Here is a 17592-nt window from a genome sequence, read left to right as displayed (position 1 = left end):
TCCATCTCCAAGATAAATATTCCCTTAACATTTAGTAATAGTCACAGAGATATCCTTATGTTGTCCAAAGTAAGTATCCCTTTAACAGAAAGACATCATATCTGTGACTACCTCTACATGTCCACTTAACATTTATAAATTTAACAGTCATACTATGTGCAGTTTTGGTCTCCAAATTTGAGGAAGGATATTCCTGCTATTGAGGGCGTGCAGCGTAGGTTTACTAGGTTAATTCCCAGAATGGCGGGACTGTCATCTGTTGAAAGACTGGAGCGACTAGGCTTGTATACACTGGAATTTAGAAGGATGAGAGGAGATCTTATCGAAACGTATAAGATTATTAAGGGGTTGGATACGTTAGAGGCAGGAAACATATTCCCAATGTTGGGGGAGTCCAGAACCAGGAGACACAGTTTAAGAATAAGTGGTAGGCCATTTAGAACGGAGATGAGGAAAAACTTTTTCAGTCAGAGAGTTGTGAATCTGTGGAATTCTCTGCCTCAGAAGGCAGTGGAGACCAATTCTCTAAATGCATTCAAGAGAGAGTTAGATAGAGCTCTTAAGGATAGCGGAGTCAGGGGGTATGGGGAGAAGGCAGGAACGGGGTACTGATTGTGGATGATCAGCCATGATCACATTGAATGGCGGTGCTGGCTCGAAGGGCCGAATGGCCTACTCCTGCACCTATTGTCTATTGTCTATTGTCATAAGTGATAAGACTAGAATTTGACACGTCAAGTCTACTCCGCCATTCATAGCAACATAGTAACATAGTAATATCGGTGCAGGAGGAGGCCAAGAGGGGAAGAGAGGGACAGAGGAACTATCTAAAGTTGAAGAAGTCAATGTTCATACCGCTGGGCTGTAAGCTGCCCAAGCGAAATATGAGGTGCTGTTCCTCCAATTTCCGGTGGGCCTCACTATGGCACTAGAGGAGGCCCATGGCAGAAAGGGAGCACTTCAACTCCCCCTCCCACTCCCAGTCTGACCTTTCTGTCCTGGGCCTCCTCCATTGTCTCCGGCTCTGCATTCGTTGTAAGGCAGCAACTCTACCACTGCGCCACCGTGACCGTACCAAAGCTGGGCCAAAGGGCCTCTTTCTGTTCTGCCTGGCTCCACAGCCTTCAGGAAAGATTTAATGCGTACCTAATGGGTAACTTTTGTACACAGAGCGTGGTGAGTATACAGAAGGAGCTGGCGGAGGAGGTGGTTGAAGCAGGTACCATCTTAACGTTTAAGAGCTATTTCGTATCGTTTAAGAGACATAGAAACTTAGAAACATAGAAAATAGGTGCAGGAGTAGGCCATTCGGCCCTTCGAGCCTGTACGCACCGCCATTCAATATGATCATGGCTGATCATCCAACTCAGTATCCCGTACCTGCCTTCTCTCCATACCCCCTGATCCCTTTAGCCACAAGGGCCACATCTAACTCCCTCTTAAATATAGCCAATGAACTGGCCTCAACTACCTTCTGTGGCAGAGAATTCCACAGATTCACCACTCTCTGTGTGAAAAAAAACGTTCTCATCTCGGTCCTAAAAGACTTCCCCCTTATCCTTAAACTGTGACCCCTTGTTCTCGACTTCCCCAACATCGGGAACAATCTTCCTGCATCTAGCCTGTCCAACCCCTTAAGAATTTTGTAAGTTTCTATAAGATCCCCCCTCAATCTTCTAAATTCCAGCGAGTACAAGCCGAGTCTATCCAGTCTTTCGGACATTCGGACAGGTGAGGTTTAGAGGGATATGGGGCAAATGTGGGCAGGTGGGACTAGTGTGGATGGGTCATCTTGGTCGCTGTGGACAAGTTTTTTTTGTATTATCAAAAAATGTATTCAATTATTTAAAAAATATATTTACAATACAATAAAACAAAACGGAACCCACCACCAGAATACAAGACAAACAAATATACCACGATAAACTATTATACAACTTCTTTACACTCCTTGTACCAGATGCATCCAAACCCTTAGCAGTCCCGGCAATCCCCCAGGGTGCCTGTGGACGGTGCGTGGTCCCTTTCTAACCCCACCCGGGCGCGGACGGACGTAACCCCCGGAAAGGGGCAGGCAGCCGGCTCGGGCAGAGCCCTCTCCCGCCTGGCGCCGTGACTCGTGGACGGCCATCTTGGCCAGGCCCAGGAGCAACCCAACCCAACTAGGACATCCTCAGCTCCCCCACCCTCCCCCCTACGCACAGGGTGTCCACAGGTGAGGGTGGTGGGTGTGAAGTGCAGCCAGAAGGCAAAGGGCAGCCCCTTTAGATATTGGAACAGGGGCTGCAACCTCACACACTCCATGTACACGTGGTACACAGACTCACACACTCCATGTACACGTGGTACACAGACTCACACACTCCATGTATACGTGGTACACAGACTCACACACTCCATGTACACGTGGTACACAGACTCACACACTCCATGTACACGTGGTACACAGACTCACACACTCCATTTACACGTGGTACACAGACTCACACACTCCATGTACACGTGGTACACAGACTCCTCCAGCCTGCAAGACTGGCAGGCGGCACTGTGGACAAGTTAGGCTGAAGGGCCTGTTTCCATGCGGCACGACTCCATGACAGAACCACTCACATCTGGCTGCACCTTTTCCTTCAGTGCTGTTGCAAGGTCTTTAATCTTCCTGTCATCTTGGCAGGATTTCAGTTTCAGGGCATTTATTTCATCCTAAAAGACAACATTCGGTCGTTAGTTCCATGGGTTTCGAGGGGCGGGGGATAAGAATGCATCTTATAAACTGATATAAAGGCATCAGTGCATCAGATAGTCTCGAACTGGGCACTGCCCACGGAATGGGACAGATCAATACCTTTACATACATCATTTGGAGTATTGCATGCAGTTTTTATTGGGGTGGCTACGGTGGCGCAGCGGTAGAGTTGCCGCCTTACAGCGAATGCAGCACCGGAGACCCGGGTTCCATCCCGACTACGGGCGCCGTCTGTACGGAGTTTGTACGTTCTCCCCGTGACCAATTCACTGGATGAATTTAAAAGAGAGTCAGATAGAGCTCTAGGGGCTAGCGGGATCAAGGGATATGGGGAGAAGGCAGGCACGGGTTACTGATAGTGGATGATCAGCCATGATCAATAAACAATAGACAATAGACAATTGGTGCAGGAGGAGGCCATTTGGCCCTTCGAGTCAGCACCGCCATTCAATGTGATCATGGCTGATCATTCTCAATCAGTACCCCGTTCCTGCCTTCTCCCCATACCCCCTGACTCCGCTATCCTTAAGAGCTCTATCTAGCTCTCTATTGAATGCATTCAGAGAATTGGCCTCCACTGCCTTCTGGGGCAGAGATTCACAACTCTCTGACTGAAAAAGTTTTTCCTCATCTCATTTCCCCTTATTCTTAAACTGTGGCCCCTTGTTCTGGACTCCCCCAACATTGGGAACATGTTTCCTGCCTCTAACGTGTCCAACCCCTTAATAATCTTATACGTTTCGATAAGATTCCTTCTCATCCTTCTAAATTCCAGTGTATACAAGCCTAGTCACTCCAGTCTTTCAACATACGACAGTCCCGCCATTCTGGGAATTAACCTGGTGAACCTACGCTGCACACCCTCAATAGCAAGAATATCCTTCCTCAAATTTGGAGACCAAAACTGCACACAGTACTCCAGGTGCGGTCTCACTAGGGCCCTGTACAACTGCACACAGTATTCCAGGTGCGGTCTCACTAGGGCCCTGTACAACTGCACACAGTATTCCAGGTGCGGTCTCACTAGGGCCCTGTAGAACTGCAAAATGACCTCTTTGCTCCTATACTCCCCTTGTTATGAAGGCCAACATTCCATTGAATGGCGGTGCTGGCTCGAAGGGCCAAATGGCCTCCTCCTGCACCTATTATCTGTGTTGCTATGTTTCTCGAGACGGTCGGCTGATCGTTTGAGCTTCCGCCTTCCGTCAACTCCTGCAACCGAGTAGGCCCCAGACCTGGCAGCCACGCCACTCCTCTGGAATCAGCCTCTCAGGTGGAGAGGGGAATGCAGACGCCGGACAAGTTTGTATTCCCATTTACCCTGCCCGGGCACAGCGGCCAAATCAACAGGAGAGGACACTTCGTCCTCGCTGGGCACAGTGAGATGTAACCCCAGATGAGAAATCCCCTCACTCCAAGCAGGACAACGCCAAGCCACACCAACATCTCCCGCCGATGGACGGATGCCAGAATGTTTCTCCGGTCTATAGACAATAGACGCAGGAGGAGGCCATTCGGCCCTTCGAGCCAGCACCGCCATTCAATGTGATCATGGCTGATCATTCTCAATCAGTACCCCGTTCCTGCCTTCTCCCCGTACCCCCTGACTCCGCTATCCTTAAGAGCTCTATCGTCTCCTCCCGTACTCTGAAGTAGTACAGGCTTGTAGGCTAATTGGCTTTGGTCAATATTGTAAATAGTCTCTCACGGTTAGGATACTGCTGATGTACGTGGTCAACAGGGGCTCAATGGGCTGGCAGCCTGCTTGTACGCTCTACCTCTAAAGTCTAACGCTCACGAACATAAACCTAGTTGACCCAACCGCTGCGTGCAAGTGAGGGCCCAAACCCTCCCAAATGGGGCTGGCTTGGACGGGACATCTTGGTCCGCCTGGACACGTTGGGCCGAGCGGCCTACTTGAGGGCCTTGTGACTCCATGACTAATGGGACTAGCTGGTCCTCTCCCTCGTGGCCAAGAGCTGTAGCCTACACGTGTGCGTATTGAGGCATGGAATAAGGCCCAGATGGTCTCCCCCCTGACCACCACGCATGGCGTAACCTCCCTTCATCCTTGCCTACACCTACTTTACGAGGATGTTGCCAGGACTAGAGGGTGTGAGCTACAGGGAGAGGTTGAGTGGGCTGGGTCTCTATTCCATGGAGCGCAGGAGGATGAGGGGTGATCTTATGGAGGTGTACAAAGTCATGAGAGGAATAGATCGGGTAGATGCACAGAGTCTCTTGCCCAGAGTAGGGGAATCGAGAACCAGAGGACATAGGTTCAAGGTGAAGGGGAAAAGATTTAATAGGAATCCGAGGGGTAACATTTTCACACAGAGGGTGGTGGGTGTATGGAACAAGCTGCCAGAGGAGGTAGTTGAGGCTGGGACTATCCCATCGTTTAAGAAACAGTTGGACAGGTACATGGATAGGACAGGTTTGGAGGGATATGGACCAAGCGCAGGCAAGTGGGACTAGGGTAGCTGGGACACTGTTGGCCGGTGTGGGCGAGTTGGGCCGAAGGGCCTGTTTCCACACTGTATCACTCTATGACTATGAAGGGCCTGTTTCCACACTGTATCACTCTGTGACTCTGTGACTGTATGAAGGGCCTGTTTCCACACTGTATCACTCTAGGACTCTATGAAGGGCCTGTTTCCACGCTGTATCACTCTGTGTGATGTCCTACCTTCAGCCGTGCCTCCACGGTGTCCAGCTTCTTGGTCTCCAGGTGAAACGCTCCTTTCATCGTCTCCAACTGCTCCTTGAGGAACATCCACCGGTACTCCGACCGCTCCAGCTGTGAGGGCGATTCACAACTTCCATTAACTTTGCCCATCCCACCATTTTCTAAAGCACCTGATGAGCTTCCGTAGGTCATTGGCACTATCCCAATGTGAGAGACAGGGCGAATGGGGTTTAGTGCACGGTGGCGCAGCGGTAGAGTTGCTGCCTCACAGCGCCAGAGACCCGGGTTCCATCCTGACTACGGGTGCAGTCTCTCCGGAGTTTACACGTTCTCCCCGTGACTGTGTGCATTTTCCCCAGGTGCTCCGGTTTCCTCCCACACTCCAAAGACGTGTAGGTTTGTAAGGCTGTGTAGGAAAATAACTGCAGATGCTGGTTCAAATCGAAGGTAGACACAAAATGCTGGAGTAACTCAGCGGGTCAGGCAGCATCTCAGGAGAGAAGGAATGGGTGACGTTTTGGGTCGAGACCCTTCTTCAGACTGGATAGCACATCAGGGACTGAAGAAGAGTTCTGACTGAAGAAGGGTCTCGGCCCGAAACGTCACCCATTCCTTCTCTCCTGAGATGCTGCCTGACCCGCTGAGTTACTCCAGCATTTTGAGTCTACCTTAGGTTTGTAGGTTAGTTGGCTTCGGTAAAATTGTAAATTGTCTCTCGTGTAGAAGATAGACACAAAGTGCTGGGGGTAACTCAGCAGGACAGGCAGCATCGCTGGAGAGAAGGAACTGATGATGTTTCCGGTCCGATCCCTTCTTCAGACTGGATAGAATATCGGGGACTGACGAAGGGTCCCGACCCAAAACGTCACCTATTCCATTTCTCCAGAGATGCTGCTCGTCCCGCTGAGTTACTCCAGCATTTGGTTCGTGTTAAATAGACAATAGACAATAGGTGCAGGAGTAGGCCATTCGGCCCTTCGAGCCAGCACCGCCATTCAATGTGATCATGGCTGATCATTCACAATCAGTACCCCCGTTCCTGCCTTCTCCACATACCCCCTGACTCCGCTATTCTTAAGAGCTCTATCTAGCTCTCTCTTGAAAGCATCCAGAGAATTGGCCTCCACTGCCTTCTGAGGCAGAGAATTCCACAGATTTACAACTCTCTGACTGAAAAGGTTTTTCCTCATCTCCGTTCTAAATGGCCTACCCCTTATTCTTAAACTGTGGCCCCTGGTTCTGGACTCCCCCACCATTGGGAACATGTTTCCTGCCTCTAATGTGTCCAACCCCTTAATAATCTTATACGTTTCGATAAGATCCCCTCTCATCCTTCTAAATTCCAGTGTATACAAGCCTAGTCGCCCCAGTCTTTCGACGTACAACAGTCCCGCCATTCCGGGAATTAACCCAGTGAACCTACGCTGCACGCCCTCAATAGCAAGAATGTGCTTCCTCAAATTTGGAGACCAAAACTACACACAGTACTCCAGGTGCGGTCTCACTAGGGCCCTGTACAACTGCAGAGGGACCTCTTTGCTCCTATACTCAACTCCCCTTGTTATGAAGGCCAACATTCCATTGGCTTTCTTCACTGCCTGCTGTACCTGCATGCTTCCTTTCAGTGACTGATGCACTATGACACCCAGATCTCGTTGTATGTCCCCTTTTCCTAACTTGACACCATTCAGATAATACTCTGCCTTCCTATTCTTACCACCAATGTTCTTGTATCGCATATTCAATAATGGGTAAATCTCAGCACTTTGGTGTTCTGAGTACGTGGGAGTCGTAGAGCAGAGGGAGGTGGAGGTAGTGGCCAAAATGGCCGCTCTGACCGCCATGCTTTCTACGTTGCAACGGCCCACTCACCAGCTGCTTGAGCGAGTCGGATGACTGGAGAACACGCTTGTTTTCCAGGAGTAGGAGCGACTCCCTCTCTCGAAGCCTGTGTAAAACCAGCAACAATGCACGTTTACTTTTCTTATCGTCACCTGTACCAAGGCACTGTGCATAAATACAATCAAACTCAAGTATAATATAGATACAAGCGTCCCTTCTTCAGACGGTGACGGTGGCGCAGCGGTAGAGTTGCTGCCTTACCGCGAATGCAGCGCCGGAGACCCGGGTTCAATCCCGACTACGGGTGCATCAGTGGTGGGAAAGATGCTGGAGTCAATTATAAAAGACGAAATTGCTGAGCATTTGGATAGCAGTAACAGGATCCTTCCGAGTCAGCATGGATTTACGAAGGGGAAATCATGCTTGACAAATCTAATGGAATTTTTTGAGGATGTAACTAGGAAAATTGACAGGGGAGAGTCAGTGGATGTGGTGTACCTCGACTTTCAGAAAGCCTTCGACAAGGTCCCACATAGGAGATTAGTGGGCAAAATTAGAGCACATGGTATTGGGGGTAGGGTACTGACATGGATAGAAAATTGGTTGACAGACCGAAAGCAAAGAGTGGGGATAAATGGGTCCCTTTCGGAATGGCAGGCAGTGACCAGTGGGGTACCGCAAAGTTCGGTGCTGGGACCCCAGCTATTTACGATATACATTAATGACTTAGATGAAGGGATTAAAAGTACCATTAGCAAATTTGCAGATGATACTAAGCTGGGGGGTAGTGTGAATTGTGAGGAAGATGCAATAAGGCTGCAGGGTGACTTGGACAGGTTGTGTGAGTGGGCGGATACATGGCAGATGCAGTTTAATGTAGATAAATGTGAGGTTATTCACTTTGGAAGTAAGAATAGAAAGGCAGATTATTATCTGAATGGTGTCAAGTTAGGAAGAAGGGATGTTCAACGAGATCTGGGTGTCCTAGTGCATCAGTCTCTGAAAGGTAGCATGCAGGTACAGCAGGCAGTGAAGAAAGCCAATGGAATGTTGGCCTTCATAACAAGAGGAGTTGAGTATAGGAGCAAAGAGGTCCTTCTACAGTTGTACCGGGCCCTGGTGAGACTGCACCTGGAGTACTGTGTGCAGTTTTGGTCTCCAAATTTGAGGAAGGATATTCTTGCTATTGAGGGCGTGCAGCATAGGTTCACTAGGTTAATTCCCGGAATGGCGGGACAGTCGTATGTTGAAAGGCTGGAGCAGTTAGGCTTGTATACACTGGAATTTAGAAGGATGAGGGGGGATCTTATTGAAACATATAAGATAATTAGGGGATTGGACACATTAAAGGCAGGAAACATGTTCCCAATGTTGGGGGAGTCCAGAACAAGGGGCCACAGTTTAAGAATAAGGGGTAGGCCATTTAGAATGGAGATGAGGAAGAACTTTTTCAGTCAGAGAGTGGTGAAGGTGTGGAATTCTCTGCCTCAGAAGGCAGTGGAGGCCAGTTCGTTGGATGCTTTCAAGAGAGAGCTAGATAGAGCTCTTAAGGATAGCGGAGTGAGGGGGTATGGGGAGAAGGCAGGAACGGGGTACTGGCTCGAAGGGCTGAATGGCCTACTCCTGCACCTATTGTCTATTGTCCTCCCCGTGACCTGCGTGGGTTTTTTTTTCGAGATCTTCGGTTTCCTCCCACACTCCAAAGTCGTACAGGTTTGTAGGTTAATTGGCTTGGTGGCATGTGTAAATTGTCCCTAGTGTGTGGAAGATAAATGTTAATGTGCGGGGATCGCTGGTCGGAGTGGACTTGGTGGGCTGAAGGGCCTGTTTCCGCGCCGTATCTCTAAACTAAATTAAAAAATAAACTGAACTAAAGGATCTTGTTGGGTAGCAGAGTCTGCGGAAAGTCTTTACATGATTACAATTGAGCCACCCACGGTGTACAGATACAGGATAAAGGGAATAATGTTTAGTGCAAGATACAGCCCGATTAAAGATAGTCCGAGGGTCCCCAGTGCGGTAGACAATAGGTCTCCTATAATAATAGGTGTCACATGAGGAAAGATTGGAAAGACTGGGCTTATATTCACTGGAGTTTAGAAGGATGAGAGGGGGTCTTATAGAGACGTATAAAATTATGAAAGGACCGGACAAGCTAGATGCAGGAAAAATGTTCCCAATGTTGGGGGAGTCCAGAACCAGGGGCCACACAGTCTAGGAATAAAGGGGAGGCCATTTAAAACTGAGGTGAGAAAAAACTTTTCCACCCAGAGAGTTGTGAATTTGTGGAATTCTCTGCCACAGAAGGCAGTGGAGGCCAATTCACTGGGTGAATTTAAGAGAGAGTTAGATAGAGCTCTAGGCTGGTGGAATCAAGGGATATGGGGAGAAGGCAGGCACGGGTTACTGATTGTGGACGATCAGCCATGATCACAATGAATGGCGGTGCTGGCTCGCAGGGATAAATGGCCTCTTTCTGCGCCTATTTTCTATGTTTCTATGTCTCTACTTGTTGATGGGACGGTTCAGTTGCCTGATAACAGCCGGGAAGAAACTGTTTGCTGAATCTGGAGGTGTACGTTTTCACACTTCTGTAGGTCTCATCTGATGGGAGAGGGGAGAAGAGTGGGTGACCGGGGGTGTGACAGGTCCTTGATTATGCTGCTGGCCTTGCCGAGTCAGCGTGAGGTGCAGATGGAGTCAAAGTGTAAATAGAGCCATTAACTCTGTTTTTAATTCGCCAGATAAAAATCTGAATATGCCCGTGGTCAGTTTTGAGAGCACAATGCTGGGGAAAGGAAATAAACACTTTAATCCAGTGAAACGGAGCAAATTGCATTAGCACAGCCAACCAGGAAGACAAATCGTGACTGAAAATGTCCCTAAGGCTGTGGGAACGTAGAATGAACAATTGCACCAGGCTTTTTCGGGGCAGAGGTAAGTAATAATTAGATCTTAACATGATTTCAGATATGATCGCCTTGTTTCCCTGCAGTGCACACATCTGCTATATTATTTTTTTCTGCTTCTGTTATACGCCAATCAGCCAAAACTACACGACCTGACGAGCCAAAACATTATGACCACCTGCCTAATATGCTGTTGGTCCTCCGTGTGCAGCCCCATACACAGCAGGGTGCGATGCACTGTGTATTGTGACACATTCCTCCCGTGACCTCCATTAAAGTTTTCTGTGACTTGTGCCACAGTCGACCTTCTGTCGGTTCGGACCAGACGGGATAGCCTTCGTTGCCCTCGCGCATCGATGAGCCTTGGGCGCCCAACACCCTGTCTGTTGCCGGTTTGTGGTTTGTCCCTCCTCGGACCACTGTCGGTCGGTACTCACCACTGCTGACCGGGAGCACCCCACAAGCCTTGCCGTTTCAGAGATGCTCTGACCCAGTCGTCTGGCCATAACAATTTGGCCCTTGTCAAAGTCGCTCAGGTCTTTACTCCTGCCCATTTCTCCTGCATCCAACACATCAACTTCAAGAACTGACTGTTCACTTGCTGCCTAATATATCCCACCCCTCGACAGGTGCCATTGTAACAAGATAATCAATGTTATTCACTTTGCCTGTCAGTGGTCGTAATGTTTTGGCTGATCGGTGTAAGCCTTTCAAAATAAACATAATTGCTGTGACGTTTACGCACGATTATTTCCGCTAAAGCCGTTGCGAGTTCATTGTTCCCCCAATTTGAGAGCTCCACCTGTTGTCCACTTCGGAGGTTGCGAGTTAGTATCTGCCACCCCGCTAGCTTCACTCTGTGTCTGACCCCCATTTAAAAATATATATATATACTAATACTTTCATTCAGAAAGCAACATCAAACGTACAAAAGGGTAACACGATGAAAACTGCCTTTGTGGCATTTCACAAAACAGTAGTCATCAATATTAAAATAACGTTGTCCTCATCATTATTACGCTCGGTCTCCCGCGGCAACCAGCGGACACGGAAGGCCTCCAGCTTCCCCGTGGACACAGCGTGTGCGTGTTCCCTCTCCAGGGACACGTGGGCACGGACGTAGGCCCGGAACAGGGGCGGGCAGCCGACTTTGGTGCGGCCGTCGACTACCCGCTGCCTGGACCCGCGAACGGCCATCTTGGCCAGGCCCAGGAGCAGGCCGACAGGGAGACCCCCCCTCCTCCCAACCCTCCCTCCCGACCCTCCCCCCTCTGTACCGGGTGCCCCAAATATCAGGAGCGTGGGGCTAAAATGGAGCCACAACTTGAGGAGCAGCCCTTTCAGATACTCGAACACGGGCTGCTATTTATTCACAAGATGCTGGAGTAACTCAGCAGGTCAGGCAGCATCTCGGGAGGGAAGGAATGGGTGACGCTTCGGGTCAAGACCCTTCTTCAGGCTGAGCTGCAACCTCTCGCGCCGCGCGTACACGTGGAACACGGTCTCTTCCTTGCCGCAGAAGCGACGGGCGGCCGGCGAGCCCGTGAACCGGCTCTGTGCACCAGACCCCGGGAGTGTGTGACGGGACCCTCTAACTAAAGCCCCGCGCGCCGTAGCCCGTCTGAGGGGCAGGGTTGGCCGGGCCAGGGGGAGCGAGCTGAGGCGACCATTTTGCTCGGGGGCTCTCGGGGGTGACACCTACTTCTCCATTTCGGACGAGATCAGCTCCTTCTCGCCCCGGAGGGACGACAGCTCGACACTGGTGGCGATGAACTCCGACTGCAGGTTTGCCAGCTCCTTCAGGGCAATCTCCAGGGAGCAGGAACCGTCCAGCGGCTTGCTGCTCTGCCCCATCCCCGTCCGCAGCAGCAGAACCTGGGCCCTGCTCGCTCCTCCGAGCATCCGCTCCAGGCAATCCATGGAGCAATCCCGCGCACATCCTCCATTGATCTCGATTACCCTGGGAAAGAGACAAATACTGAGAACATCCGTCCCCCCATTCAGAACGTCAGCAACATCAGTAGATTGTTATTGTCCTTGCTATTGAGGCAGTGCAGCGTAGGCTCACCAGGTTAATCCCCGGGGTGGCGGGACTGTCATATGAGGAAAGAATGGGTCGACTGGGCTTGTATTCACTGGAGTTTAGATGGATGATAGACAATAGACAATAGGTGCAGGAGGAGGACGTTCGGCCATTCGAGCCAGCACCGCCATTCAGAATCAGAATCAGAATCAATGTGATCATGGCTGATCATTCACAATCAGTGTCCCGTGCCTGCCTTCTCCCCATACTCACTGACTCCCCAGAGAGGGGATCTCATAGAGACGTATAAAATTATGAAAGGAAAATAACTTTCTCACCCAGAGAGTTGTGAATTTGTGGAATTCTCTGGCACAGAAGGCAGTGGAGGCCAATTCACTGGATAGATTTAAAAGAGAGTTAGATAGAGCTCTAGGGGCTAGTGGAATCAAGGGATATGGGGAGAAGGCAGGCACGGGTTACTGATTGTGGATGATCAGCCATGATCACATTGAATGGCGGTGCTGGCTCGAAGGGCCAAAAGACCTCCTCCTGCACCTATTTTCCATGTTTCTATTTAGATGTAGGCTGCCTCCCCACAATTGCATTATATAGAGTCCATTATAAAATGAGATTAAAAGTACCATTAGCAAATTTGCAGATGATGCAAAGCTGGGTGGTAGTGTGAACTGTGAGGAAGATGCTATGAGGTTGCAGGTTGACTTGGACAGGTTGTGTGAGTGGGCGGATGCATGGCAGATGCAGTTTAATGTGGATAAGTGTGTGGTGATCCACTTTGGTGATAAGAATAGGAAGGCAGAGTATTATCTGAACGGTGTCAAGTTAGGAAAAGGGGACGTACAATGAGATCTGGGTGTCCTAGTGCATCAGTCACTGAAAGGAAGCATGCAGGTACAGCAGGCAGTGAAGAAAGCCAATGGAATGTTGGCCTTCATAACAAGAGGAGTTGAGTATAGGAGCAAAGAGGTCCTTCTGCAGTTGTACAGGGCCCTAGTGAGACCGCACCTGGAGTACTGTGTGCAGTTTTGGTCTCCAAATTTGAGGAAGGATATTCTACAAATTCCAGTGTATACAAGCCTAGTCGCTCCAGTCTTTCAACATATGACAGTCCCGCCATTCCGGGAATTAAAAATAATAATAATAATAATAATAATAAACATTTATTTTATATAGCGCTTTTCCAAATGCTCAGACGCTTTACAAAAACAGTCATGACATAAAAACAAACAGATGAACTGTCCTGACGGAGAAGCGGCGAACAAATAGCGCCAGCGTCCTCTCACGTCAGGGTCCAGCAGTAGACATTAAAGAACACAAGACACACAATTACAATTTAAACACAAACAGCCATCTTAACCTAGTAAACCTATGCTGCTAGGGCCTCCTTCCAGTCAATTCTGGCTATTAGGTACTGGGAGGAGTCAGGACTAGGTACTATCTGGGAATGCAGAGACGGGAGGGGTGAGACACGGAGAAGTTGTGGTGAGATACAGTTCTCACCAGACCTGTGACCAGAGGAAAGCTTGGATACATACAAATCTGTTTGTATTACTACTTCAATGAACGACTAATTAAGCCGAAACGTCGTGAAGATCTATCTATTGTTGGTTTGCGATCAGTCCAGCCTCCGTGAAGTGTTGGCAGGTGGAGAGGACTTTATCGTAATGATTGAGGTTGCCACTACAACTACCGTCGATCCATCTACAGTGTATTGATACACGATAAGGGAATAGCGTTTAGTGCAAGGTAAAGCCAGCAAAGTCCGGTCAAGGATAGTCCGAGGGTCATCAAAGAGGAAGGTAGTAGGTAGGGCAGGCAGTCAGAACTTTCTTCCCCGGGTGGGAATGTCCAACACTATTCAGCATAACTACAAAGTTTAGTTTAGTTTAGTTTAGAGATACTGCGTGGAAACAGGCCCTTTCGGCCCACCGGGTCCTTGCCGCCCAGCGATCCCCGCACACTAACACTATCCTACACCCACTAGGGACAATTTTTACATTTACCAAGCCAATTAACCTACAAACCTGCACGTCTTTGGAGTGTGGGAGGAAACCGAAGATCTCGGAGAAAACCCACGCAGTGAACGTACAAACTCAGTACAGACAGCAGCCGTAGTCAGGATGGAACCCGGGTCTCTGGCGCTGCATTCGCTGCAAGGCGGCAACTCTACCGCTGCGCCACCGTGACCGCCCAAAGTGAGAGGAGCAAAATGTAATGGAGATGTGCAGGGCAAACATTTTTACACAGAGGGTGGTGGGTGCCTGGAATGTGTTGCCAGGGGTGGCGGTGGGGACAGTGACCACAGTGACTTTTAGACGGGCACATGGATATGTAGGAAACGGAGGGATAAGGGTCACGCAGGCAGAGGAGATGAGTTGGACTTGCGTCATGTTTGGCATGGACGTTGTGGGCCGAAAGGCCTGTTCCTGTGCTGTACTGTTCCATGTTCGTAAATGGCCACGCGAGGCCGCCCCCTCTGTGTCTCGTCCCCTTGACAGGGATAAAGCAGCAGTCTCCCCTCCCCCCCCCCCCACCCCCCCGATCTTTAACGTGTACATTTAACCTGCCATAAAACACCCGCTCAATATTGGAAGTCTGATATCTGTCCCACTTAGGCGATTTGTTTGGGCGTCTACAGGCGATTAGGCTGTTGCCAGACGGTCGTCGGGGTGTCGCCTGTACGGTCGTGAGTCGTCTCCAAATCTCTCGGCGACAGTGGGTTTGACGCCAATGATCGTAGCTTGACGTCCCCTGACGTGGGCGCTGTCGTAGGTTGTCGCCAGGAGATGTAGGTTGGCGCCGGTGCTGACTTCGGTGGGTTCCATTGGCGACGACCTACGTTAAACGGCGTCAACCGGCGACAGGTACCGGCGTCAGAACCGGAGGGTAAAATGACGTGAAATGTCTTCAGTTGTCGCCGACACGGTCGTAGTTTGTCGTAGCTTGTCGCGGGTGGACGTAGGTTGACTTCGGTTGTCGTGGGTTGCCGCCCGTGTGGTCGTAGGTTGTCGGTGCGGTCGTAGGTGGACGTCCTACTCGTGATGACTGTGTGATGTATACATGCAACAATATGGTAAAGCTGCTATGTGATGTATACATCACAGACTGGGTTGCCAGTTGTCGGTAGCTTGCTGTAGCTTGACGTCGACTGGGTGGTAGGCTGTTGTAGCTTGTCGTACACATTGTCTTGGGAGGGGGGGTCCAGTCACCGGTTTTTGGGCGACCTGCTAAGACCATTGCAGTCGCCGGCAGTCACCTAAGAAATCGCCGAAGAGGGACAGGGAGCTCTACACCACTCCTGCAATGTCCCCGTTATCATGTTGTGTGGTCAACCTTTTTTTAACACGGGGAAAGCCAGCGCAGGTATTTAAAATGGAAGTCAAGGAAACACGCCAACATTTACAAGACATGAATTGGGAGCCGAGCTGAAGTGGATGGTTGGTTTTGTGTCTAACTCTGGGAAGGTGTAGTGGCCTTTGTAAAGTTGCAGAGGAGAAGAGGAGAATGGGGATCACGGCTGAGGAATAAATCCCATGGACAAAATGAGGCCCTGGCAAGGTGCAGTGAAGATTTATGGTAGTTCCCTCTACAGCAGATTGGCCGGCACGGTGGCGCAGCGGTAGAGTTGCTGCCTCACAGCGCCGGAGACCCGGGTTCCATCCGGACTATGGGTGCTGTCTGTACGGAGTTTGTACGTTCTCCCCGTGACCTGCGTGGGTTTTCTCCGCTTGCTCTGGTTTTCTCCCACATTCATAGAGTCATAGAGTGATACAGTGCGGAAACAGGCCCTTCGGTTACCCCTCGGATTCCTATTAAATCGTTTCCCCTTCACCTTGAACCTATGTCCTCTGGTCCTCAATTCCCCTACTCTGGGCAAGAGACTCTGTGCATCTACCCGATCTATTCCTCTCATGAATTTGTACACCTCTATAAGATCTCCCCTCATCCTCCTGCGCTCCATGGAATAGAGACCCAGCCTACTCAACCTCTCCCTGGAGCTCACACCCTCTAGTCCTGGCAACATCCTCGTAAATCTTCTCTGAACCCTTTCTAGCTTGACAAAACTTTCCTATAACATGGTGCCCAGAACTGAACACAATATTCTAAATGCGGACTCACCAACGTCTTATACAACTGCAACATGACCTCCCAACGTCTACACTCAATACTCTGACCGATGAAGGCCAAAGTGCCAAAAGCTTTTTTGACCACCTTATCTACCTGCAACTCCACCTTCAAGGAACCATGCACCTGTACTCCTAAATCCCTCTGCTCTACAACACTCCCCAGAGGACTACCATTTACTGTGTAGGTCCTGCCCTTGTTCGACGTCCCAAAATGCAACACCTCACACTTCTCTGTATTAAATTCCATCAACCATTCCTCCGCCCACCTGGCCAATCGATCCAGATCCTGCTACAATCTTTCACAACCATCTTCACTGTCTGCAAAACCACCCACTTTTGTATCATCAGTAAACTTGCTAATCTTGCCCTGTATGTTTTCATCCAAATCACTGATGTGGATGACAAACAGTAACGGGCCCAGCACCGAACCCTGAGGCACACCACTAGTCACAGGCCTCCAGTCCGAGAGGCAACCTTCCACCATCACCCTCTGCTTCCTTCCATGGAGCCAATTTGCTATCCATTCAGCTATCTCTCCTTGGATCCCATGCCATCTAACCGTCCAGAGCAGCCTACCATTCGGAACCTTGTCGAATGCCTTACTGAAGTCCATGTACACAACATCTACAGCTCTGCTCTGATCGACCTTTTGCTCACGCCTTCAAAAATAAAATTCCAAAGACATACAGAACCAAAGATGTTAATTGGCTTTGATAAAAATTACAAATTGCCCCTAGTGTGTGTAGGATAGTGTTAGTGTGTGGGGATCACTGGTCGGCACGGACTCGGTGGGCCGAAGGGCCTGCTCCTACAGCCTACAACGGCCCCCGGGCTACACTGTCCGGGCCTACACTGTCCGGGCCTACACTGTCCGGGCCTAAAGCGTCCAGGCCTAAAATGTCCGGGACTACAGCGTCCGGGCCTACAGTGCCATCTGGGCCTAATACGGGACAAGGGCGGTCCCATACGGGACGAACCAATTTAGCCCAACATACGGGATGTCCCTGCTAATACGGGACAGTTGGCAACCCCAGGACCTCCCCACCAGTCACGATCATACTTACAGATCTCCCTCAGCCAGTAACGGAAATTCAGGTGACTTCACCACGGGGGTTCCTGACGGATCGAGTTCCAAGATGCATCTCAGCTGTTCTGGGTCCACGTCGAGCTCTACGCACAGTAACTGGGCCGCATCAGGGACCAGAGGTGACAGGGGTTTCCTGCCCTGTTGTGACCGG

The 17592-nt window shown here is 50.0% G+C and overlaps 1 protein-coding gene across 1 annotated transcript in view; it reads left to right on the top strand.

Moving 5' to 3' along the window:
• Positions 1-9976: 9976 nt before the first annotated feature.
• LOC144597535 (G-protein coupled receptor 65-like) overlaps positions 9977-17592 on the top strand; it is a 54580-nt gene continuing 46964 nt past the window's right edge. Inside the window, exon 1 of the mRNA XM_078407014.1 lies at positions 9977-10214. Coding sequence (XP_078263140.1) covers positions 10154-10214 — 61 coding nt within the window. The 5' untranslated portion in view covers positions 9977-10153. The remainder of the gene's footprint in view (positions 10215-17592) is intronic.

Source organism: Rhinoraja longicauda, chromosome 10 (assembly GCF_053455715.1).
Source record: "Rhinoraja longicauda isolate Sanriku21f chromosome 10, sRhiLon1.1, whole genome shotgun sequence".
Taxonomy (NCBI): Eukaryota; Metazoa; Chordata; class Chondrichthyes; order Rajiformes; family Arhynchobatidae; genus Rhinoraja; species Rhinoraja longicauda.
Note: the sequence above shows the minus strand (reverse complement) of the source record. Positions and strands in the feature narration are given on the sequence as shown.